The sequence below is a fragment of the Arachis ipaensis genome, chromosome B07, assembly GCF_000816755.2.
Source record: "Arachis ipaensis cultivar K30076 chromosome B07, Araip1.1, whole genome shotgun sequence".
NCBI classification, from domain to species: domain Eukaryota; kingdom Viridiplantae; phylum Streptophyta; class Magnoliopsida; order Fabales; family Fabaceae; genus Arachis; species Arachis ipaensis.
The window spans coordinates 96,555,912-96,579,724 of NC_029791.2; the positions used below are offsets into that span (position 1 = coordinate 96,555,912).

Sequence of the window (23,813 nt, forward strand, 5' to 3'; positions counted from 1 at the left end):
GCTTATGGACAAGTAGAGGATGTGTTAGTAAAGGTTGAAGGCCTTTACATCCCTGCTGATTTCATAGTCCTAGACACTGGAAAGGAAGAGGATGAATCCATCATCCTAGGAAGGCCTTTCCTAGCCACAGCAAGAGCTGTGATTGATGTGGACAAAGGAGAATTGATCCTTCAATTAAATAAGGACAACCTTGTATTTACAACTCAAGGATCTCTCTCTGCATCCATGGAGAGGAAGCAGAAAAAGCTTCTCTCAAAGCAAAATCAACCAAAGCCCCCACAGTCAAACTCTAAGTTTGGTGTTGGGAGGCCACAACCAAACTCTAAGTTTGGTGTCAAACCCCCATATCCAAACTCTAAGTTTGGTGTTGGGAGGTCTCAACAAAGCTTTGCACATCTGTGAGGCTCCATGAGAGCCCACTGTCAAGCTATTGACATTAAAGAAGCGTTTGTTGGGAGGCAACCCAATTTTTATCTAATTTTATTTTTGTTTTTCATGTTTTCTTAGGTTCATGATCATGTGGAGTCACAAAATAAACGAAAAATTTAGAAACAGAATCAAAAACAGCGGAAGAAAAATCACACCCTGGAGGAAGCATCTGTCTGGCGTTCAACGCCAGAACAGAGCATGGTTCTGGCGTTGAACGCCCAAAATGGGCAGCATCTGGGCGCTGAACGCCAGAATTGCACCCTGGAGAAGAGCTGGCACTGAACGCCCAGAACAAGCATGGTTCTAGCGTTCAACGCCAGAAATGGGCAACAAATGGGCGTTGAACGCCCAAAATGGGCACCAACCTGGTGCTGAACGCCCAGAGTTGTGTGCAAGGGCATTTTACATGCCTAATTTGGTGCAAGGTTGTAAATCCTTGAATACCTCAGGATCTGTGGACCCCACAAGATCATCTCAGGATCTGTGGACCCCACAGGATCCCCACCTACCTCCACTCACTCTCTTCTCTCTTCTCAATCATCCTCTATTCCCAATAAACACTCTTCCCCAAAACCCTTCACATATCACCTCCATCCCTCTTCCCTATTAACCCTTCACCACTCACATCCACCCACTCTTCCCCATAAACCTACCCAATAAACTCCACCTACCTTCAAAATTCAAAATCTCTTTCCCACCCAATCCCACCCATATGGCCGTATACACACATCCCTCCATCTCCTCCATATCTTCTTCTTCTTCTTCTATTCTTTCTTCTTTTGCTCGAGGGCGAGCAACATTCTAAGTTTGGTGTGGTAAAAGCATAGCTTTTTTTGTTTTTCTATAACCATTAATGGCACCTCAAGAAAGAGGAAACGGAAGACAAATGCTTCCACCTCTGAGCCATGGGAGATGGAAAGATTCATCTCACAAGCCCATCACTAAGAAAAGGATGGAGCAAACAAGAGAGCACATTCATGGATCTCAACAGGCACATGAAGAAGCTCACCATCAAGAAATCCCTGAGATACCTCAAGGGATGCACCTTCCTCCACAAAACTATTGGGAGCAAATCAACACCTCCCTAGGAGAATTAAGTTCCAACATGGGACAACTAAGGGTGGAACATCAAGAGCACTCCATCATCCTTCATGAAATAAGAGAAGATAAAAAAGCAATGAGGGAGGAGCAACAAAGACAAGGAAGAGACATAGAAGAGCTCAAGGACATCATTGGTTCCTCAAGAAGGAAACGCCACCATCACTAAGGTGGACTCATTCCTTGTTCTTATTCTCTGTTTTTCGTTTTCTCTATGTTAAGTGCTTATCTATGTTTGTGTCTTCATTACATGATCATTAGTAGTTAGTAACTATGTCTTAAAGTTATGAATGTCCTATGAATCCATCACTTCTCTTAAATGAAAAATGTTTTAATTCAAAAGAACAAGAAGTACATGAGTTTTGAATTTATCCTTGAACTTAGCTTAATTATATTGATGTGGTGACAATGCTTCTTGTTTTCTGAATGTATGCTTGAACAGTGCATATGTCTTTTGAAGTTGTTGTTTAAGAATGTTAAATATGTTGGCTCTTGAAAGAATGATGACAAGGAGACATGTTATTTGATAATCTGAAAAATCATAAAAATGATTCTTGAAGTAAGAAAAAGCAGCAAAGAACAAAGCTTGCAGAAAAAAAAATAGGCGAAAAAAAATTAGAAAGAAAAAGAAAAAGCAAGCAGAAAAAGCCAAAAGCTCTTAAAACCAAGAGGCAAGAGCAAAAAGCTAATAATCCTTAAAACCAAAAGGCAAGGGTAAATAAAAAGGATCCCAAGGCTTTGAGCATCAGTGGATAGGAGGGCCTAAAGAAATACAATCCTGGCCTAAGCGGCTAAACCAAGCTGTCCCTAACCACGTGCTTGTGGCGTGTAGGTGTCAAGTGAAAATTTGAGACATGTTTTCATTAGTTTTTATGTTAAATTTACATTTCTGGACTTTACTATGAGTTTGTGTGTTTTTCTGTGATTTCAGGTATTTTCTGGCTGAAATTGAGGGACTTGAGCAAAAATCAAATTCAGAGGTTGAAGAAGGACTGCTGATGCTGTTGGATTCTGACCTCCCTGCACTCAAAATGGATTTTCTTGAGCTACAGAACTCCAAATGGTGCGCTTCTAATTGCGTTGGAAAGTAGACATCCAGGGATTTCTAGAAATATATAATAGTCTATACTTTGCCCGAGTTTAGATGACGCAAACTGGCGTTCAACGCCAGCTCTCTGCCCAATTCTGGTGTCCAGCGCCAGAAACAAGTTGCAAAGTGGAGTTCAACGCCCAAACTGGCACAAAAGCTGGCGTTCAACTCCAAGAAGGACCTCTACACGTGCAACACTCAAGCTCATCCCAAGCACACACCAAGTGGGCCCCGTAAGTGGATTTATGCATCAATTACTTACTTTTGTAAACCCTAGTAGCTAGTTTATTATAAATAGGACTTTTTACTATTGTATTAGACATCTTTGGATTATCTTTTGATCCTTTGATCTTAGATTGAATGAGTATCTCTTAGATCTCTTAATCAGAATCTTCGTGGTGTAAGCTAGATTGATGGCGGCATTCATGAGAATCCGGAAAGTCTAAACCTTGTCTGTGGTATTCCGAGTGGGATTCTAGGATTGAATGACTGTGACGAGCTTCAAACTCGCGATTGCTGGGCGTAGTGACAGACGCAAAAGGAGGGTGAATCCTATTCCAGCATGATCGGGAACCTCAGATGATTAGCCATGCCATGACAGGGCATCTTGGACCATTTTCACAAGAGGAGGGGATGTAGCCACTGACAACGGTGATGCCCTTGCATAAAGCCAGCCATAGAAAGGAGTAAGACTGATTGGATGAAGACAGCGGGAAAGCAGAGATTCAGAGGAACGAAAGCATCTCTACAAGCTTATCTGAAATTCTCACCAATAAATTACATAAGTGTTTCTATCCCTATTTTCTATTTAATTAATATTATTTTCGAAAACTCCATAATCAATTATTATCCGCCTGACTGAGATTTACAAGGTGACCACAGCTTGCTTCATACCAACAATCTCCGTGGGATCGACCCTTACTCACGTAAGGTTTATTACTTGGACGACCCAGTGCACTTGCTGGTTAGTTGTATCGAAGTTGTGACAAATTATGAATTGAGATCAGAGCACCAAGTTTTTGGAGCCATTACCAGAGATCACAATTTCGTGCACCACTTTACATATTACTTTCTTTTTCCCTTTTCAGGATGGCCACCAAGAAAGGTAAAGAGAAAGCTACTCCCAAACCACCAGCAAGAAAAGGAACTAAAAGAACAATAGCCACAGAGCCATCTTCAACAGCAGTAAAGCTCTCAACAAAACGAATCAAGAGGATCATCAAGGTCGATGAAAAAGAAAAAGCTTTTCCAGCAAAGGACACTGCGCGGTTCACTAACCGCTACTGTGAGCAGATGTTCCCCATCCTGACTGAGAAAAACTATAACAATGAGTATCTACTCATCCTCCCGACCAACATTGTTGAATTTGTTGAGCCGTGAATTGAACGAAGACATTGGGGATTCCTACGGAGACAACCACGGCAGGTTAATCTTTCATGGGTAGTTGAATTCTACTCCAATTTTCACATGCCAACTTTGCCATCTATCTATGTCCGTCAGAAGTAAGTCCCTATAACAGAAGAGGCCATTCAGCGAGCTTTAGATCTTCTCCCTGCTCCAGAAGGATTGGACGCATTCCAAGAAGCCTCATTCAAACGCCAGACATACCAATTTGACTGGGACGCTGTTCTCAGTGTTATAGCACAACCTGGCAGCAGATGGATCTATGGATACCATCGATCTCGACCTAAGAGCATATTGGCTTCAGCACTCACCTTGGAGGCTCGCGTATGGGCACAGATCATGTCCCATTACGTCTTTTCGAACACTCACGAGTCCTCCTTCACTGCAAACATGGCTGTTCTACTCTGGTGTATCCTTACAGACCAGCACCTCAATTTACCAAGACACATTCGGCATGCTATGGGACATATACAGATTGCGGGCAACCTACCTTTTCTCGCCTTGGTTTCAGATCTAGTCTCAGCAGCCGGAGTCTTCTACAGAGCTGGGGACACCAAGGCCATGATTCCATGAGAAGATCAATACGTCTCTAACGGGAAGTATATCAGACCTCGAGCAGCCATTATCAACCGGAGCACAGAACCAGTAGAAGATATCCCTTCTCCTACCACATCACAAGCACCTTCAACAAACCAACTGCTCCATCAGATACTTGAGAGGCTAGACCGGCTTGACCGGAAAGGAAAGCAAAGGGAGCGCCGTAACAAGCGCCGATTCACATACCTCAAGGAGCTGCTTGTTGGTAACCACCCACCTAAAGAAGACCCAGACACCCCGGACTCCACTTCATTTACAGCACAGGGAGCCATGACGGTCCCAATTATGGAGATGCTGCTACCAGCCCCCTTTGTTCCTGACTAATGGCACTGAGGACAGTGCCAAACTTTAAGTGTGGGGAGGTCGGTGCCAGTTTCAGAGTGACGCCACATGATGTCATTGTATTGTTAGAAAACACAAATAGTATTCTTCAACAAGCTTGGGCTATAATTGACTGTGTGCACGAACACATTCAAGAACTGAGCATATGAAGGACAATCACAGTTTGCTGGAGGTGAGGAGAGTTGGATGAGAAAGGATTTGGATGGTGGTGGTTGCGGTGGTGAAAAATTGGGGAGCCAGGATAGGTTAGGTTAGATTAAGAGGATTAATTTAAAAATTTTAAAAAAAAATTAGGATTGTAGTTTTGTAAACTAAAATTAATCTTTTATGGGTACAATTTTTTTTAGGTAAATTTATCAGCGTTATGAATATTCGTATAAAAAAATAGTAACTTACTCATTATTAAATTTGAATATTATATAGAGATGTTTTAAATGGTTACTCATACATGATATAACCATAAAAAATTTTAAGAAGATAGAAGTATAAAATTGTCATAATTTTTATAAAGGTAAACTATTATTTTGGTCCCATACGTTTGGGGTGAATTCTATTTTAGTCCCCAACGTTTAAACTATTCTATTTAAATCCAAAAAAGTTTTGATTTGCATCAATCAAGTCCTTCCGTTAAGTGGGTGTCAAATTATTGACGCCGTGTCCGACGTGGCAAAGTTGGTAGTTTGGCTGTAGTTAACAATTGGAATTGGAAGCACGAAAAAAAAAAAGAAAAAGAAATAAAATCCGGTCCAGTAAGTAAACCCTAATCCCCAAAGTTGATGTTCTTCGTCTGCTGAGAATGGCTAGCCAGTCGTCCTCCCAAGGTTCGCATAGCAGCACCAAGAGTCGTGGGAGAAGGAGGACTTGCTTCTGTGGAGAGAGACCGGTATTGTGGACGTCATCTACAGTGGAGAACCCAGGAAGAAGATTCTGGGGCTGCGTCAACTATCAGGTGAGTCTCTTCTTTTCTGTCTCTTGTTTGAAAATAACATTGGGTGTTAGTGTTTGGAGGATCTGAAGTGTTTGGTGTGTTCGTGTTGGTGTGTTCGTGTTGGTTTGGTTGAGAACAGATAGGAGATGGATGCGATTATTTTACTTGGGCAGAGCCTGAAGGACAAGATCCACAAATTCAAAGACTGAAGAACAAAGCGAGCTCGTTGAAAGAAGAACTGCAGAAAGCTGAAAGGAAATTTGCATTGGCACTTGGTGTTGGAATTCTTGGATGGACAATGGCTGGGCTGCTGCTATGTGATCGACTTAATTGAGATTTAAGGGGTTAGCATTTTGTTTTGTTTGCTTTTCTGTTGTTGTCCCTAGTTTGTAGGGAATGTCAATTGTTTAGGGATTGAAAAAATTGACATACAGTTGGGTGATAACAGTGATGTAAAGAGAATGAAATTTTTTGGAGGCTGTATGTGTAAAGGCATTTGCTGTAAACATTGTAAGGTTTTTGAGTGAAATGAATAGCAATGAGTTCCTGTATTTTGACATACATTATTTGGCTCTGTACAAGTTTATTTTAGTTTGATCTACTAATAAATACAAGGCTTAATTTGCCAATTCACATAACTTTGCTGCTGAAAATTCATGTAAATCATTAGATAATTGAGAAGTCTTAAAGTAGCTTCTCTTAACCATAACAATATCCAAACAAGCCTTAAATATAACCATGAAAAGGTAACAACACAAAAGAGATCAACATGACAGTAGTAGTCTTAAAGTAGGGTGTCTAAAGTATCACAGGGACATTAGCTCTTGGTCATTGACAGATTCATTACAAAACAGATGGTAAACATTAAAATCTACTATGTTCTTCATCCCAATGCCTTCCAGGCCCTAGGTGGTGTTTTTGCCATGAACTTCAGGGTCCTCCTTGATGGGCTAGTGACTGTTGCTGTTGATGGTCATCTAGCTCTCTTGGAGGATGTCTGTGACTCCTGGCTCCCTCCAACTTGTGTACTGCTCTTCCTCTTTGGATGAAGTCTTGTTGCTGGTTGTGTTGTTGTCTTGGCAAGGATCTTGTTGGATTTTGGAGTCCTAGTTGTGCCAGCCCCTTTCTTAGCTTGTGCAGTTGCATTCTGCTATAAACAGTAACAACAAATTGGGTTAATTGGACAGTATCAACATTCACATGTAAGGAATTGTAATCAAATTGACAATAACAACTTTACCTTTTTTGCTGAGGCCTCCATCTTACATTTTCTAGGGTAGGTTCTTTTGTTGTGACCAAGTGCAAACAATATGAATATTTTTGTTATTGTCCAGTCCTGGATAACTTAGACAGTGGTCCATTGTTGCGTGGCTCATCACCAGTCTTGTTCCTGCTCAGTTTTGGGTGCCCTATTGGTTTCCTAAACACTGGTGGCAGCACATCATCATTCTCAGTCCGGGACCAGAGATTTGGTCCATTCAGTGGGTAGATTACATGTTGATAGCAGTCCACGTAGGTCACTTTCCTATAACACTTGTTCACATAGTTCTTAACATCTAGACACATTTTCCTAATGCAACTCATGGCATGCTCACAAGGGTAACCTGTTAGTTGAAATTTTTTACAGGAGCACTCATGTAAGTTTAAGTCCACAACAAACTTGGCTCTATTACCCTGACTGCTAGACACTTCATACTTGTCCCTACCAGCATATATGGCCAACCACTCCCCACCCTTATCAAACTCTCTTTCAATTTTCTTGTTTATTTTTGGCAAAATTTCTCCAGCATATGTAACTATACTTTGTCTGTTATCAGACCACCTATTCATTAGATAAACCCTAATATCTTCTAGCATAGACACAATGGGTTTCTCTCTAGCCTCTACAATAACAGAGTTAAAACACTCACACATGTTGTTAACAAGTGTATCAACTCTAGGAAAATAATTAAACCTGGACTTGCTCCAATACTTGGCAGGGATCTCCATGAGATGATTATAAGCTCCTTGATCAACCTGCTGAATCTCCTTCATCCTCCTCTCCTAGTCCTGGACATATGTTGCCTTTGCAGCCTTCCACATCATCATCTTTAGCTGAACACCTGGGAACCTTTTTCTGAAGTTGCTATATAAGTGCCTGACACAAAACCTGTGGTCTATGCCAGGCAGCAACTCATCAAAGGTTGGGATCAATCCCTTTGAAGCAGAATTTAAAAACATCACCAGTCAATAACAGCACAACATGAATTAAAGACAGAATTAATTATACAAGTTTAGGTTGAGAGTTACCTTTTGTTGGTCGCTCATGAATGTACACCATCTGATCTTATCAACTCCCAAATCATCACACAGATTCAACAAAAACCATCTCCACGAGTCTTTCGTCTCTGCTTCAACAACAGCATAGGCAATTGGCAGAATCTGATCATTGGGGTCCCATCCAATGGCTGTTAGAAGTTGACCCCCATATGGAGTCTTGATGAAGCATCCATCAAGGCCGATCATGGGTCTGCACACCATGAAACTCCGTTTACAAGCATCCAAGCAGATATAGATCCTCTGAAATCGTGGTCTCATGTCCGTACCAGGAGTTGGTGTCTCTAGCTCAAATTCAGGAGGTCTTTCCACTTGTATCTGAACAGTGGAACCCGGATTAGACCTCAGTAACTCCGCAGCAAGTCATGAATCCTCCTATATTACTCTCCATAGGTACCATTAATTTCATCCAGGGCTTGCTGCTTCACTCTGGCAGCTTTGGTCATTGTGAGATCCACATTCCACTTGCTATGAGCCTTCTTTATCAAACTTCTCAACTTGATTTTCGGGTTTTCACAGATCTTCTTCATAAAAGCCTTACTTAGCCACTGAGAACTCATTATACCAATCTTGGTTGCCTTAGAGCATGTGTGTTTTTTGTAACAGCTGGTCAGTTGCCATGTATCCTCTCTCTTCATCTTATGGCAGTAAGCAAACCACTTGCAACCTTCTTTGCAAACAGCTTTGCACCTATGGCTATCACACTTTGAGAACCATATTCCTCTGCCACTGTGCACAGCATAGCTCGTTACACATTCCTATCTACGTACATTGTCCCAACCTCCTATTTATACTCCTTCATATTCTTCAAATTCTTATACAACAGGTACCTCCTCAACAAGGGATCCCCTTCATCATCACTTACAGGGACATCCCACAACCCCTCACTCTCATACCCATCATCCTCATCCCTTAATCCAGCAGCCACCACTTGCTCCTTACCCTTATTAACACTGCCACTGTGCTCTCCTTGTTCTCTCTCAGTTGGAACACTCTGTTTCGGCCTTTGGAGATCTTTTGTAGTTGTGACTTCAACATCATACAAACCCCTATCACCATTATGATCATCATCGCTGTCATCAAATGCAACCTCCAGATCAGTATCTCCAGAGCTATTTTCATTCCATTGTTCATCATTGTCCCCCTTATCATCATTTTCTGGCCGGTAGTCATCATCCTCAGATTCATCATCACCTGAAAAATCTGACCTCTCTAGCCTCTCTTCATCACCATCCTCCAGCACATCATTCTGGGCTTTTGTCACCACCTTGGGCTTCTTACCCACCTTGGCCTGAGCAAGTGATTGGGCCTTGTGCAACACAATTGGACCAGGCCCAATAGTGTCTGCAGTGGGTGCAGCAGCCTCACCACCATCTATGTCTTCAACTTCCTCAATAGTGCAGCCTTTCCTAGTAGTAGCAGCATCTTTGTGAACAACAAAAAGCTCCACCATGTTGTTCCTCATTCCAATTCTAGCCATGTCCATGGCATCCTTGTCTGTGTGAAGCATCCTCAACCCTACATATGTTTCATCTTTCAGAGACTTATACCACATTGCAGCGATGTTCTCTACCACATATCCCTGTTCGAGCACTATCTCCATAGCCTCGAACCTACTCCACCTATCTTCATCACAGTAGTCCACTATCGAAGTCTCACCCCCCACATAGTGTAAAGGTTCACCATCAAACCCAAACTTTCCCATGGTGTATCTTGACACTAAAATAACTCATTTTTCGAACAATCTGTTACACAAACACAATACACTTCATAAAATTCTCACATTGACCAACAACAACAGAAATGCATAAATAAAATCACTAGGACAAAATAAAACCTTCCAAAACAGAACAAGAAACGAATATGAAACTATAAAACAAAACAATCACACATCAACATACATCATTACATATCAACACGCATTAAGATGAAAACCAAATGGGTTCAGAAGATTTGATAACGGAATACCTGATACGATCTTCTTCCGGAAAGCAAGGGTTTCAAACTCACTGCTGTTGTGGACCTTTAACGTTACTGAACGACAATGTCACTTCTCTGGCTGCGAATCGCAAGACTTCAGTGACGAGCGACAGGGTTTGTGGCTTTTCCTTTGCGTTTCGTGCTTCACAAGAAGAAGAAGAAGAAGAAGAAGAAGAAGAAGAAGAGTCAGGGTAAGCAGCATGCGTTATGTCCAAAGGCGGGAAGGCTTACACGTCTAGTAACCACTATCACCTCTTCCTTGCCACGTCGGACACGGCGTCAATAATTTGACACCCACTTAACGGAAGGACTTGATTGATGCAAATCAAAACTTTTTTGGATTTAAATAGAACAGTTTAAACGTTGGGGACTAAAATAGAATTCACCCCAAACGTAGGGGACCAAAATAATAGTTTACCCTTTTTATAAAAAGTATGAAAGAATGGCGCTAAACTTGTCTGGATGAAAGACATAATATACATGGGCTTAGTAAAGATTTTAGAATTTAGTGGCGTACAAAAAATAACGAAAATGATAGAAGTGAATCAAGTTAAGTGATTTCGACAATTATATTGATGAAAATAATGATAATATGATATTTGGATATTATATTAGTTTTTTTTAAATATTATGTTGTCTGTTTTAGACTTTTAGTATAATGTCAGCCTATTTAATCAGGTTTTCGACTTTGATACTTATTAAATTTGTCTATTTTAATTTTAGTCTATTGGCAAAATTCTTCTGACATTATTTTACTTATTTATTTAATTGAATATGATCCTTGTGCTTCTTTTAAATTTTAGCAAGTGTATATAGATTTATCAAATTAATCATGATAAATAAAAAAGAAACTACCTACAAATTAATCTATACTTTGACATTGCCTTTTTTATCAATAAAAATAAAAGTTCTGAAAATTGAATGAATTATCGAACCAGTAAAACAAGAAATTTAAAAATTCAATTATGTCGAGTTAAACCAAATATAATAAATAATATATTCATATATAAAATATTTTTTTTTTGAACTGATCAACTTCAACTTTTTCATGCCCAACGAGGGCAAGAGAACCTAAAGGCTATAATATAAACTAAGAGATTCATCAAAAGCAATGTAAATACGCAATGCAATTGTTAATTTTTTTTCTCTATACTTGAATATCACAAGCATTACACCAGAGAGGAGATTTTTTCAAGGGTGTTGAGGAATTTACACATAGATCTAACCTATTTTGAAAGCTCATTTCGGTCATCTTTAACAACACAGGGAGAGGGAAACACACCCCCATTTCTATGCAGCGTTTATGCCTCGGCTTAATTCTATTCTCTAAGCTAAATGAGAAATACTGTGGAAACTCCTTCAGCTCCTTCAAATCTCTCCCCATCTCCACCACAAAGTAATTGTATTTCGGCTCCAGATTATTCTTAATACTGTAGCAAAACAGTGGAGGAAATCTTCGAAACATGGTAGTTGCATCGCGTCGAGAAAACCCGATATTCTCGAAGTAATCTATTCGGGGTATAAGCTTTTCTTGGACACTACATGATAGCAAATCAGTGTGCCTACTTACCTCTTCTATGCCAATACTTTGGAGGTAGTAAAGTGTAGGACGGAGTTGGTTATTGACACTGCAAACGAGCAACCTCGGGCGGCGATGTATGACCCTTTTAATATCCGAGCCTTTTACATGAGCCTCGCGGAGAAGGAAGGTAAAGACGGGTATGATGTCCGAGACGTGGGTGGTCAAAACATCCGGGCACATGCCAACTATGCGTCGAAACTCGGTCGTGGTGAAGTCCATGGACATAATGTATTCCACTGTAGATTTAATGTCATCGAGGGAGGCAGTGATCAACTTCGGATGATTTTCGATAACTGAGAAAGAGTCTAGACCTATAGACTCTAAATAAAGGACCATTTTCTGGAAACTAGTATCAGGGTTAGGAGGAAGGCTTTTCTTGGGAGGTATGGTTTTCTTTGGAAATCCAAAACCGGCATCAGCATTGGGAGCTAGGCTTTTCTTTGGACAACCAAATCCGGGATCGGGGTTGGGAGATAGGCTTTGCTTTGGACATCGCCACTTTACAACCTGCAGAAGGAAAAGAGCAAGAAAATTCAAGCTCATGTTAACAAACCCAAGGGGCTATGTTGTTATTTCTTAACACACCAACCTCAACCCAAGACTCCTTTTTTTAATTAAAAAAAAAGATTTGGGTTGAGAACAATATACATTTCAGAAGATCAAGCAGTACCTACCCATACGTCTAATAGACCTGCCAAGCCAAGACCTCCTAGTAGCAGCACCCATGTTTGAGTGATAACCTGCGGAATTTCGAGTGAGAAAAGAAATATGTGCTTATCAAATGGCAAGTGAAAAACACAAAATATAAAACATCAGTCTCACCTCGTTCTCAGATATAACCCCAGAAGGAATTCGGATTTCTCGGTCATACCAATCATTTATAGTCTAAAAAGGAAAACAACAGCAAAATCAAGGTTATTTGCTCCGAGCAGGCTAGTAAAGTGTAAAACTCAGATAACAAAAGTTATTACCTGAGTATATCCTGTTAAAAACGGGCCAGACATCAACATGCCCGCAATTGATTTAGCAACATCCTCAATAGTCCAATGGAAATTTCCTGCTCAGACACAAGATTGATGCAGAAACCTCATTAGATCAGAAACATTCATGTGCCACAGTGTAGTACTAGCTTGTTTTACTAAGCCAGTAACTTTTACCTAAGTTGGATACAGTCTTCCAACCACCTAAATTATGCTTGGCATGCACACTTAAATTTCATTGAATCTTGTCTTTAATAGCTATATCCTACTTTTGGCAATTATGTTAATCGGCGATGTGTTGTTACATGTTAAATGTTAAGTTATAACACATTTTAATTATTAATGCATACAATTCAACAATAGATATACGAAGAAAAAAAGAAAAAGAGAAAGAAAAGAAAAAGTGAGAAACAAACTCATGGATATTCTTGATTGTTTTAGTTAATATATCACCTCTAGAATACTACCAACAAATTATAATTCTACTGATGTTTTTCCTTTTCTATTGATATACGGAGATGATCAATAACGGGAGCATTCCCTGTTGTTGTCACTTAACATGTTCAGATTAACTTAGAAATAACAATGTAAACATACTTGTTACTGTCATCATACCTAGGGATGAAGAAACTCAACAATAAGGAAAATGTTGCGAACAATACTAGCAACATTTCAACAGAATACTATTAAACTGAAATGTAATACCAGAAGCAGCGGCACCACAAACTACACCCCAAACCAACGGAGGCCAAGTGACAGATTTTGTAAATTGAACTTGAATCTTCCATTTATTCTGCACAACATAAATAGAAAGGATAAGTACAAAAGCAGTTTCATAATGTTAACTACCAAGTACACCTAAATAAAGCAATAAATTTTCAGCGGCCAAAAACTTTCGAGTTAGAACTTTATAAACACATTCAAAACTTAAATTCGTTTTCAACATGTTCAACTACATTTTCAAGGATGTATGAATGGCAGCCTAATACACGAGGCTCCCATCAGACTGTGACCTCAAGATTACAAGACCACCGCACAGAGGCAATTACCTTATTGTTGCATCATAGTTCACCATCCACATGAGGATCCAGCCACAAAAGTAGAAAAAGTTTCAAATAGCTTTCAAGATTGTTAAAAATCATATATACCTTTGGGTAAAGAGTTTTTCACAGTCATCCAATAAAATTCATGCGTTTTAGATGACTTTTTAAGCAGTGTGTTTGGAAATAGTTACTTTTGATGGTGTGGCAATAGACAAATACAAAATTCGATATTATATAAAACTATTTTAAGTTGTAGGTGCATGAAAATTAAATTCTTGGTGAAATATATGTGGTATTGTGGTCAGATTTGGAAGATTTTGTCAACAACAGCATCAAGAATCAGAAATTTTGTCTAGAACAACTATACTTGCCTTTCATTCATTCTTGAACTCCTTGTTCTCAAATTTCAGTAAGTGAATGAAATTGTGGTGCTAATCATCCTTTATTATTTAAATCAAATTGAGATAATTGTGTGCATCCATAATGAAAATTTAACCCAAATTTCCAACCATCACAACTCTACAAAGAAGACACAAATCGGTTAACTCACTGAATCTTGAGCAGCTCCTTTAATACCAAGAAGCTGATTGATGCTTGAACCATCTTTCAATGGCGCCTTATCCGGTGCCTGAAACCATGAAGCTACAAGCACAAAAAGAAAACATTAAAAAAAAAAAAACAAAATTGAACATCATTTGATTCATAAAAAACTAAGCCTAAGCAAATTACCACATTTTACATAAGAACACTAAAAAGAGTACTTTGAAATTTGAAAACCCAATGTTTTGCTTTTTCAACAACCAAGAAAACCAGAAAGTGTGTGGTGAGTCAACCTACTGGTGAATGAGAAAGGAAGTGAAGGCACCCTTGTTCTTGTGCATGAGATTGTTGTTGTTCTTGGTGGAACTGAAACCATGTTGAGAGAAAGCGAAGCCATTTTTTTTAGGAAGATAGGAGCTTGTAACTCTGAAACTGAGGAAGAAGCTTGAAGGTTCGACACCCAGAACACTATAGATTCAAGTGGTGTGTTCTATGCTGTAAGCAAGGTTCTGAAAACTGGACCGGTCATCAAACCGCTCTAGTCACTGGTTCACTGGTTTACTGGTCCAACCGGTCTAACCGTGGTTCAACCGGAAAAACCGTTCCATGATAAAATAATAAATAAATTATAAATAAACATCATAAAATATCTTTCAAATTTAAAACCCTACACAAACTATCAGTCTATCACCAACTAAATGTAATTAATTAATCATCAAAATATGCAAAATTAACATCATTATACTTCCATTAAAAATAATGGGATTGAATTGCAGTGCACAAGTTAAAGATAGACAATATTGCCTTAAAGTAATTGAGTCAAAAAGTAAAACAAAACAGGCCCTTTTAATTCTTTTATGCTTGTAGGCTTCAATACAATCATTACCATACAGAGGAATTTTCTTGAAGGAATTTATGGCAACCAAAATAGGCCCTGCTTTTGTCTGAATTGTACAAGATATGATTAACAAGGTTAAATATTGTAGTTAATCAGACCAAAAAAGAACATTTCCCAGTTGTCTCACTGAGTCCAGCCAAATGGAACAAACATCATTGTGTACTAGCATAATTCTAGATCAGACTCAGTTCCAGAAGATGTTATTATCTTCACCAGCTCCCAATTCCCATTTGAAACTTGAAGCCAACACTGAACCTTTTGAAATAACGAACTTCAGAAGTAAGGGAAAGAAATAGAAAATTCTAAACTATCCATGTCTTACTAATAATGAGAACAGAAAAGCTCAATCTCTTGAACTCAATAATTACATCAGTTATCCAACTAAATAATTGCATCACAGTTATCATAAACTGATTTCAAAGCCTAGAAGCAGAGTGAAATTAAAATCATGAAGCATATAATAAATCAAAAGATCACCAATTGCAATTTTTTAATAAGAACAGAAGTTAAGAACAATGAAAAATGAAGAAAGATTAACATTTTTCAACCCAATTTTAACAAAGCTCATCACAATGATTAACAACAACAACAAAAAACACTGAAGGAACAGTGAATCAGTAACATGGGCAGTGCAAATTTAAAATTTAAAAGTTATCAATTTAAAATCTATCATCAAATACAATCAGTGAGCAAAGCCAATCAACCAAGCACTGACTGAGCATTCTGTTATGATTCTGTTACTGGAAAGCAACAAATTCAAGTTACAGCAACATATTTAACAAATCTTAGTAAAGTCCCGATTTACAGCAACATTTAGATCAGCAACAAGGCAAAATTTATTGATTAGAAATTCAGCAACATGCAAAAATACAGGGAGAAGGGAAATTTGGAAAAGAGAGAACAGGGAAGCGATGGTTCAGGGACTCACCAACGGTTGAAGGCGAGTCGGCAACCACCCCACAGAAGGCGACGAAGCAAGAGACAACCCCACGAGTTGCTTCTGCCGCCGGCGACGAGACAGACGAACCACGAGATGCCAGTGACCGAGACGAGACTCGAGTGACACTGGGAGGCAGAATCGAGCAGAGACAACCACGGACAACGAGCAGTAACCAACGCGCACAGCTCGAGCACTCACTGGCGGAGGGAGGCGCGAGCAGCCGAGCACAGAGGAGAGAGGGGAGATGCGAGCACACGAAGCGGAGGATCCGGCGAGAGGCCCGAGACCACGAAGACGGTAGTTCTTGAGTGCGACGGACGGCGGCAGCAGTCTCTCACTCCGACAGACGGCGACAACGATTGGTGGAGGCTGCTTGCTTTCTTTGGTGGAGGCTAGGGCATTTGCTGAAGCAAGGAGTTGGAGAAGGAGGGATAAGTGGATAACGCGTGCAATCTTTTCCCTTTCAAGAAAGGAAACGACGTCGTTTTTGTAAATCGGCCGGCTTCCGGTTCAATCCGATCAGCTGGTTACCGGCCGATTCAGCGGTTCTTGAACGATTTTAAATTTTACGATTTTACACATTAGATCGGACCGTTTTCTTTGTCGGTCTCCGGTTGAATCGGTTCGACCGATCAGTTCAGTCCAGTTTTCAAACATTGGCTGTAAGTGATAAAGTTTTTGTTTTTTTTTTTCTTTATTTATTTATTTTAGGTAGACATTAAACAAAGTTTTAATGAAAGGGTAAGGTACTTTGAAGTCTACGAGATTTGTGATGTTCATGCTTACGTGGCATCATTTGATTGCTTTGTTTGCATTATTTTGATCAAATTATTTTGTTCGGTTCAATAATAGAAATCGTTGTTCCAAAAACTAGAAGTGAACCGCTGAATTGGCCAAGAACCGGCTAGTCGAACCAGACCAGAACTCCGTTGAATTTATAGTAAACGACGTCGTTTCGTCTGTTTAACGGAAGAAAAAAAGAATTGTACGCGTTTCACTGTTAAATTTTGTGCTGAAAAGTGAAAACATTGTGGACCTTGTTAAAATTGGATTAAAAGCCTTGTTAATCTTTGTTAGAACAGGTTAATTTTTGTGCCGACCTTGTTAAAATTATGTTGAAAATTTTGTTAATCTTAGTTAAATCTTGTTAATTTTTGTTAAAGCTTTTAATTTTTGTGCAAACATAAATTGAGTTCTGTTAATAGAAGACTATGAAGCACGGACACTTCGTTGAGTTGCCGTGTCCGCGTGTCGGACACATTTCACACACGACACCCACCGACACTCGTCCGACACGCGTATCTGCTGTGTCTAACTGTGTCTTGATAAAAAATAAAAAATTTATCTCCAGACATACCTAGACACACCTAAATATCATCACATGTCAGCGTGTCCTGTCTTATTCTTAACATATATTTTTAAAATAAATTTAGATATAGTATATATTATTATTTATTAAAATAAAAAATATTTTAAATATTTGATATAATTAAAATAAGATATTAAAAATAATTAAAAATTTTAATTTATATTTTAATATCAATAAAATATCAAAATATCATTACGATTTATCTAAAAAATACTCTATATTTTATATGTATGCATATCCCCGTGTCATGTACAATTTTAAAATTCGCGTGTCGACGTGTCCCATGTCGTATCGTATCCCGTGTCCGTATCAGTGCACATCATAGATAGAAGAAGGTATTATTAAATGTTGTATTGCTTTTCATTTACTTCTTCAGGAATCCTGTAGAGTTTTACCACATGTTGCAATGTGGGTTCTACATCTCCAGACTACAGCATTATATCTACAACAAGATTGATCTTCTGTTTTATTGACTTGTTTAACTTTATTTTGGTTTTGGAGGCACTTTTTGATCCTTTTATATGTCTGTTTGTTCTATTATTGGATTTCCTTGTTTAACAGCATTGATTTGATTCATCATTTAAATTTGGATATTTTAAGAGTTATATTAGACTATAATTATATTTTAGTGTATTTATTTATATTTTATTTATTATTCTATTATAAAATCGTTATTCTATTTGAACTATGATTGAACCAGTAAATCAATAAATCAGTAGTTAGAGCCATACAGCAAGTGAGATTTGAACTTCTGATATTTATTTAAATAGACGAGTGAGTTGATTAATCGACCCAAATTAATTACCGTTTTATTTTAATAAGGTGAATGTGAATTATAGATTATCACCACACCTCGCCACTTTTTGGTTTATGGATTTTTCATCTTTTAATTGATTCAAGAAAAAGCCTTTTGAATAGTCGGGCTTCTGCTTTCCACCACCAAGACACACCTTTTACTCAGACCGAAGGCAAAACCAAATAAGGTTTTTTCTTTAAAAATTATGAGCATATAAAAGTCCATACCATAATGGGCCAAGATGTACGAGTACTTGAAAAGGAAATTTTCGATGGCCCAAAAAAAGAAAATTTTGGCATATACCAACACATTATAATCAAGTTTAATTATTTCTTCAGTTTTTATAGTTTTATTACAGAGACTTAATTATAAAATCTGATATGGCATAGAAACTCAATTAAAAAAATAAAAAAATATAAAGACTTGATAGAACATTTGATAAAACTATAGCAAGTTAGGACTAACAGTAATTAAACCTTATAATTGAGGTAATGTTCGTTCTTAAAATTTTCGGCAATCATTAAAATAGTTATTGACTTTTGGAAATGATCAACTTGGACTAACTTAGAGAATTAGCGTGACATCCCCAACCATAAAGTAACATGGCAATCCAATGAATTTTTTTTAATGTTTTTGTATTGATATTTTTGGAGTCAATTTGGATATTTTCTTGGAATATAAATACAAAAATAGAGAGAAAGAGTTAAAAAGGGGATCAACCAATTGTATGAACTTTCTCCGGTCCCCAAAACATGGGCGAGCCTGGAAACCAAAACAAAAGAGAAGTGTTAAAGAAGTAATTTCACATATGAAACGGAAGAATACAGATACATCCATCTATTAAGCTAAAGACAAATTTGCATGTTAACGGCAGGAATCAACCTAATTCACCATGTCAGTTCCTTTATGCTGAAGCATACTCTATTTTTTTTCAAGGCTTTTTTCACTTTTTGCCATATAGAAACTACATATATAGGGGTAAGCTATACGGCAATGGAAACAATACACTAAAAGGAGCTACATATGAGCAAAACTATGACAAATAATTTACTCAAAAGGGGAAAATTTCATTTTGGGAACCAAACAAGCTAAACATTCACCCATGAAATTAAGTTTTGCTCCGCTGGTCTTCTGCTACTATCTATTGCCCTACGCCCAGTGATCAACTCCAACAAAACCACGACAAAGCTGTATATATCAGATTTAAGTGTTAATTTGCCACTCATGGCATATTCTGGTGCACAGTAGCCATATGTTCCCATCACCCTTGTTGAAACATGGGTATTGTCTCCAACAGGTCCAAGTTTTGCAAGCCCAAAATCTGACAGTTTGGGATTGAATTCATTGTCTAATAAGATATTTGCAGACTTCAAGTCTTGATAAATAACTGGCGGATCAGCTCTACAATGAAGATACTCAAGACCTCGGGCAGCCCCAACAGCAATCTTCATCCGCGTACTCCAACTTAGTGGTTCTTTGTCTTGGGGAGGATCTGAAATAGAATAAGTTACAACAGAATCAGTTAATTAATTATATAACCGAGAAACTAATGTTGGGATGTATTTAAAGAGGAGTAGAGGATTTCTGAATAAATAAACATAATGAGAACAAGTTTGTTCTTCCAATAAATTATACATTATACATCTAAGCTGTAAAAAAATTGCTCTTTAATTTTAACAAAGATCCACACAGACGAACATCGAAGAACAACTGCAGTTTACTTTTAGGTAATTCTAGTTCACAAAATCAAATTTCAAAACCATCCTTACTGAAAAACTAGAAGCTGTTTTGGTTGTCTACAGCACAATAGTGTAAACCTAACAGAAAATAGATAAACAGAATTTATGATTTTATCCACTTGAAGCCTATACTCATATGCCGCATACTTATTGACGAATCATGGATGGGTGTCACAGAAGAAAAATCAGAAAGCAAAGACTAAGACCATTTTTTCTCCACATTGGACGAAGTTTATGACACTCCTTACACAGTTGGACACAGGCCATAAACCAGTTTACAGTAGTCACTATGCAATCACAAGGAACACCGCAACGCATATCAAAGTAGACAAAATCTGTTCATTCTATATACACAAACTCCTTCTGTGGTTAATGGGAACAAAATATAAACAATACAAACGAAATATACAAAATTATGAAAATATACTTGCAAGAGCAACACAAGCAACAAAAGTTTTCCTGTAAGTAGCAGGTGTTGCAATGTGCTCTGTTGCATCAACTTCATTATAAATAATGGTCAATACCGAGATATGAAGAAACTAAAGATACCTATTCCAGTCACAAATTTACATTGACTGTTGACTAATGACTATAAAACCACAAAGTTGTCTGGAACAATCCAATCAGAGCTTCTACAGCATTGCAACAGTCAAGCACTTGCAAATTAAGTGTAAGTGCGAGAAACATAAACAATAAATAGTTACCAAAGAGATGATCTTCAAGGCAACCCATAGGCATATACTCATAAACTAAAAGCCTTTGATCTCCATCGGTGCAATAACCTATGAGCCTGACAAGGTTAGAATGGTGAAGAAGGCTTAACATAAGAACCTCCATCACAAATTCCTGAAAGCCCTGATGACCATCATGACTTAACTGCTTTATGGCAACAACCTACACAAGAGGACAATTCAAATTTGAAAAACATATCCAAATAACCACAATAAATTGATTATTCTGTTGTTAATTGCTAAATTGTTAGTCATGTCATGTGATCTGAAACTCTGAATTGAAAAGAAAAGAGGTAGTTAGTTGCCTGGCCAGTAGAGAGGCGACCCTTGTAAACGCGTCCGAAACCGCCCTCACCGATCAAATTGACTTGGTTGAAACCCCGTGTTGCCGCCGCCAGCTCTCGGAATCCAAAGCTCGCCGCCGCCGTGCTGCTTTTCCCATTACTCGTACTCTTCCCCTTCCCCTCCGAATACGATTCCTTCTTCCTCCTTTCACTCTCTAACCACCCAAAACTAACTTAAATAATCTGACACTTGTTTTAAGATTTTGATAAAAAAAAAATCTACTCTGAATTTAAGTACATTAAAATAATAATAAATAATCATAATTACAAGGCAGAAGAATCGCAAGGCATACCAGTAGCAGCAGTGTATTTCCCTCCACCAGAGCCTGTAAAATCCACACAGAACCCTCGTAATTCAATAAAATAAACGAGCAAAAATAAAATAAAAGAGAAAAAAGAGAAGAAGGAGGAATGGACCTGAGGAAGCAGATCGAGAACCAGTGTCAATTTCGACTCTGCTGGCATCTTTGGCGCGAGAAACAAAGCACGAGAAGCAGCTCATGTCGCTTTTCTAACCCAATTTCACTTCAATTTAAAATATCCAAATCCCTATTCTGCGGTGTGGAAGGGGATCTTTGCATAATTCACTCTCTCAGTCTCTCTCACTCACTCACTTGAAATAAAGTTGCTCTTCTTTTTCGCCTAAATACTACAATGCAATGCGTATATTCAAACAAAAATGGCTATTGTTTCCAAAGCGGTTTCATTAGATTCGCGACACACTCCTCCGATGTTTTCCCTTTTAATTCGTTTGCGTGTGTGTTTTGTTTAGCAGAAATGAACTGACGCTAGTTATGGTAGCTACAATTAATTAAGCATCTATTATTTATTCACGATTTATAAAGAAGGTTTTTGCCTTTTCTTGCTTTTTCTCTTTGGTATGTGTATTTTTTTTTTTTCTGTTTTTGTCATTTTATAATTTAGTGGTATTTTTGTTTAGTATTAATTTTGGATTTTCACTTTGGTTGCATTAATCTCTTTGATTTGCAGGGTGGGTCGCTCTCTATCCTCTCTATTAGGGTCTTATGCGCATTTATAAATGTTACGGTCCCAGACATCATTGTTTTTTCTTTTTCCCCTTCTTTCGCCTTTTTATCTTTTTGCCCTCCTTATTCATCTCCTCCAGGCTCCAACACTCCGAATCCCGCATTGTCTATCCGACCGTTTTTCACACGAAAGTCATTCCGTCCTTCCACATCAGCTAGTCATTGGATAAAAAGTCTCTTTTGTTTCTTTGGTGTGAAAGGTACAAGTCATCAAGAGACCGTTGGCCATTTTCTGGATTTGGCTTATTGGGCTCTCTGGTATTTTTAGTCCACTAGATATGCTGGACCCATTTTGGCCCAGACTTGAGAGCCTACGATTTTCATAAGAAAAATAAAAATGAACGAGTTAATATTCCTGGTTCATTTTTTTTATATATGAAAAAAAATTTAAGGTACTTTTGATGGAAATGAATTTATTTGGTGTAATTATAGATGGGTAGATGTTGTAGGAAGAGTAGGCCCAACACGCAGGTGGCGTGCTAAGCTAGCATGCAGAACGCGTATTGGACACGAGATAAGCTCCTAGCCAGCACGCAGGAGGCGTGCTGGACACGTGGCGAGTTCTCATCCAACATGCAAGGGGCGTGTTACATCACGTGGGTGGCATGTTAGACATGTGTCACATATTGATTCGATGTGATTCGTATGTGGCCTGCATGTTGAGTGCTTTGTCTATAAAAGCGAAGTTCGTTACCATTTAACTTCATTGTGAGGAGAGTTGTTTTAGTGTGTTGGTGATGTGATGAACAAATATAACTAGGGATGTCAATGGGGCAGGGCGGGGACGGGGATGCCTCCCTACTCCCCGTCCCTGCCCTCAAATTTTGTCCCCGTCTTCGTCCCATTTTCCGCCATGGGGGGATAATTGCTCCCATCTCCATTCGCCATGTTCTCCGTGTTCCCCGCGAGTCCCTATTCCCCATCTGCTTATGTTGAACATTTATATGAAAATTTTCATAAAAAATTTAAAAAAATATAAAAAAATCACAAAATGTCAAAACAACGCACAAACATACATATCTTATCCAAGATTACAAAATTTTGATAAATACCTTTTTCTCTAATAACAAAATGTTCGTGCATTCTAACACAGCAAAATGAATTTACTAATTTGCTTTACCCTTACAAAATGTTCGTACAACACATAAAAAAAGGTTCACATACATCGTTGTACTAGTTAAGAAAATTTCAATTTAGGATTTAAACAGAAATGTCTATTGCAGTAATATATTTGTATGTTGTTAGGAGATATGAATCCTAATGAAATTGCTTCAATCTTGCTTAAAGTCATAAATAGAACAGCTAAGATCACAATTCATAAACAGAACAGCATAGCATAAACAGAATAGCATAGCATAAAGTCATAAACAACCAAGAAAATCAAAATTCATAATTAATGGAAAATAAAAAAATTTGAAGTATGAAAAAAATAAAAAAACAGCCACCAATTATCAGAAATTCATAGAACAAAACATTCATTAACAAAAACAACAGCCACCAACTTCAAAAAATCAAAATCACCATCAAATTCATGAAAAAAAACAAAAACCTAAAGTGAAATACCAAAATACAAGAAAAGAAGAGAGTAGTGAATCTTACTAGGGATAAAAGAGAAATGGCC

The 23,813-nt window shown here is 38.2% G+C and overlaps 4 protein-coding genes across 5 annotated transcripts; 1 reads left to right on the forward strand and 3 right to left on the reverse strand.

Moving 5' to 3' along the window:
* On the forward strand, window positions 5,757-6,222 carry LOC107607465. Its single transcript, XM_016309417.1, has 2 exons — window positions 5,757-5,909; window positions 6,028-6,222. Exons 1-2 carry the CDS (start codon window positions 5,757-5,759, stop codon window positions 6,220-6,222), a joined length of 348 nt encoding a protein of 115 aa, XP_016164903.1.
* Window positions 7,729-8,480, reverse strand: LOC110264283. Its single transcript, XM_021106059.1, has 2 exons — window positions 8,178-8,480; window positions 7,729-8,084 (listed from the first exon to the last, which is right to left on the reverse strand). The coding sequence occupies exons 1-2, from the start codon at window positions 8,463-8,465 to the stop codon at window positions 7,932-7,934; spliced, it is 441 nt and encodes a 146-aa protein (XP_020961718.1). The 5' UTR covers window positions 8,466-8,480; the 3' UTR covers window positions 7,729-7,931.
* Window positions 11,283-16,960, reverse strand: LOC107607466. Its single transcript, XM_021107887.1, has 8 exons — window positions 16,954-16,960; window positions 16,156-16,500; window positions 14,340-14,431; window positions 13,452-13,539; window positions 12,738-12,823; window positions 12,589-12,651; window positions 12,441-12,506; window positions 11,283-12,273 (listed from the first exon to the last, which is right to left on the reverse strand). The coding sequence occupies exons 1-8, from the start codon at window positions 16,958-16,960 to the stop codon at window positions 11,332-11,334; spliced, it is 1,689 nt and encodes a 562-aa protein (XP_020963546.1). The 3' UTR covers window positions 11,283-11,331.
* LOC107607467 (probable serine/threonine-protein kinase PBL21) lies at window positions 18,942-22,215 on the reverse strand. Of its 2 annotated transcripts, none has more exons than XM_016309419.2 (6): window positions 21,564-22,215; window positions 21,440-21,472; window positions 21,108-21,301; window positions 20,776-20,965; window positions 19,433-19,824; window positions 18,942-19,094 (listed from the first exon to the last, which is right to left on the reverse strand). In XM_016309419.2, exons 1-6 carry the CDS (start codon window positions 21,646-21,648, stop codon window positions 18,957-18,959), a joined length of 1,032 nt encoding a protein of 343 aa, XP_016164905.1. In that variant the 5' UTR covers window positions 21,649-22,215; the 3' UTR covers window positions 18,942-18,956. The 2 variants fall into 2 exon arrangements, with proteins under 2 accessions (XP_016164905.1, XP_020961717.1); XM_021106058.1 differs by lacking the exon at window positions 18,942-19,094 and adding an exon at window positions 19,119-19,296 and having other exon boundaries at window positions 21,564-22,208.

What these genes read in the sequence shown, in the direction of transcription:
- LOC107607465 (XM_016309417.1), top strand. Translation starts at nt 5,757, where the DNA reads ATGGCTAGCCAGTCGTCCTCCCAAGGTTCGCATAGCAGCACCAAGAGT. An exon ending in GGGGCTGCGTCAACTATCAG is followed by an intron (nt 5,910 to 6,027) that starts GTGAGTCTCTTC and finishes GGTTGAGAACAG; the next exon opens with ATAGGAGATGGATGCGATTA.
- LOC110264283 (XM_021106059.1), bottom strand. Translation starts at nt 8,465, where the DNA reads ATGAGACCACGATTTCAGAGGATCTATATCTGCTTGGATGCTTGTAAA. An exon ending in TCATGAGCGACCAACAAAAG is followed by an intron (nt 8,085 to 8,177) that starts GTAACTCTCAAC and finishes TCTGCTTCAAAG; the next exon opens with GGATTGATCCCAACCTTTGA.
- LOC107607466 (XM_021107887.1), bottom strand. An exon ending in CGACTCGCCTTCAACCGTTG is followed by an intron (nt 14,432 to 16,155) that starts GTGAGTCCCTGA and finishes TTGTGCTTGTAG; the next exon opens with CTTCATGGTTTCAGGCACCG. An exon ending in TTTTAACAGGATATACTCAG is followed by an intron (nt 12,652 to 12,737) that starts GTAATAACTTTT and finishes TTTCCTTTTTAG; the next exon opens with ACTATAAATGATTGGTATGA.
- LOC107607467 (XM_016309419.2), bottom strand. Translation starts at nt 21,648, where the DNA reads ATGAGCTGCTTCTCGTGCTTTGTTTCTCGCGCCAAAGATGCCAGCAGA. An exon ending in TTCTCGATCTGCTTCCTCAG is followed by an intron (nt 21,473 to 21,563) that starts GTCCATTCCTCC and finishes TGGATTTTACAG; the next exon opens with GCTCTGGTGGAGGGAAATAC. An exon ending in GAAATACACTGCTGCTACTG is followed by an intron (nt 21,302 to 21,439) that starts GTATGCCTTGCG and finishes TTGGGTGGTTAG; the next exon opens with AGAGTGAAAGGAGGAAGAAG.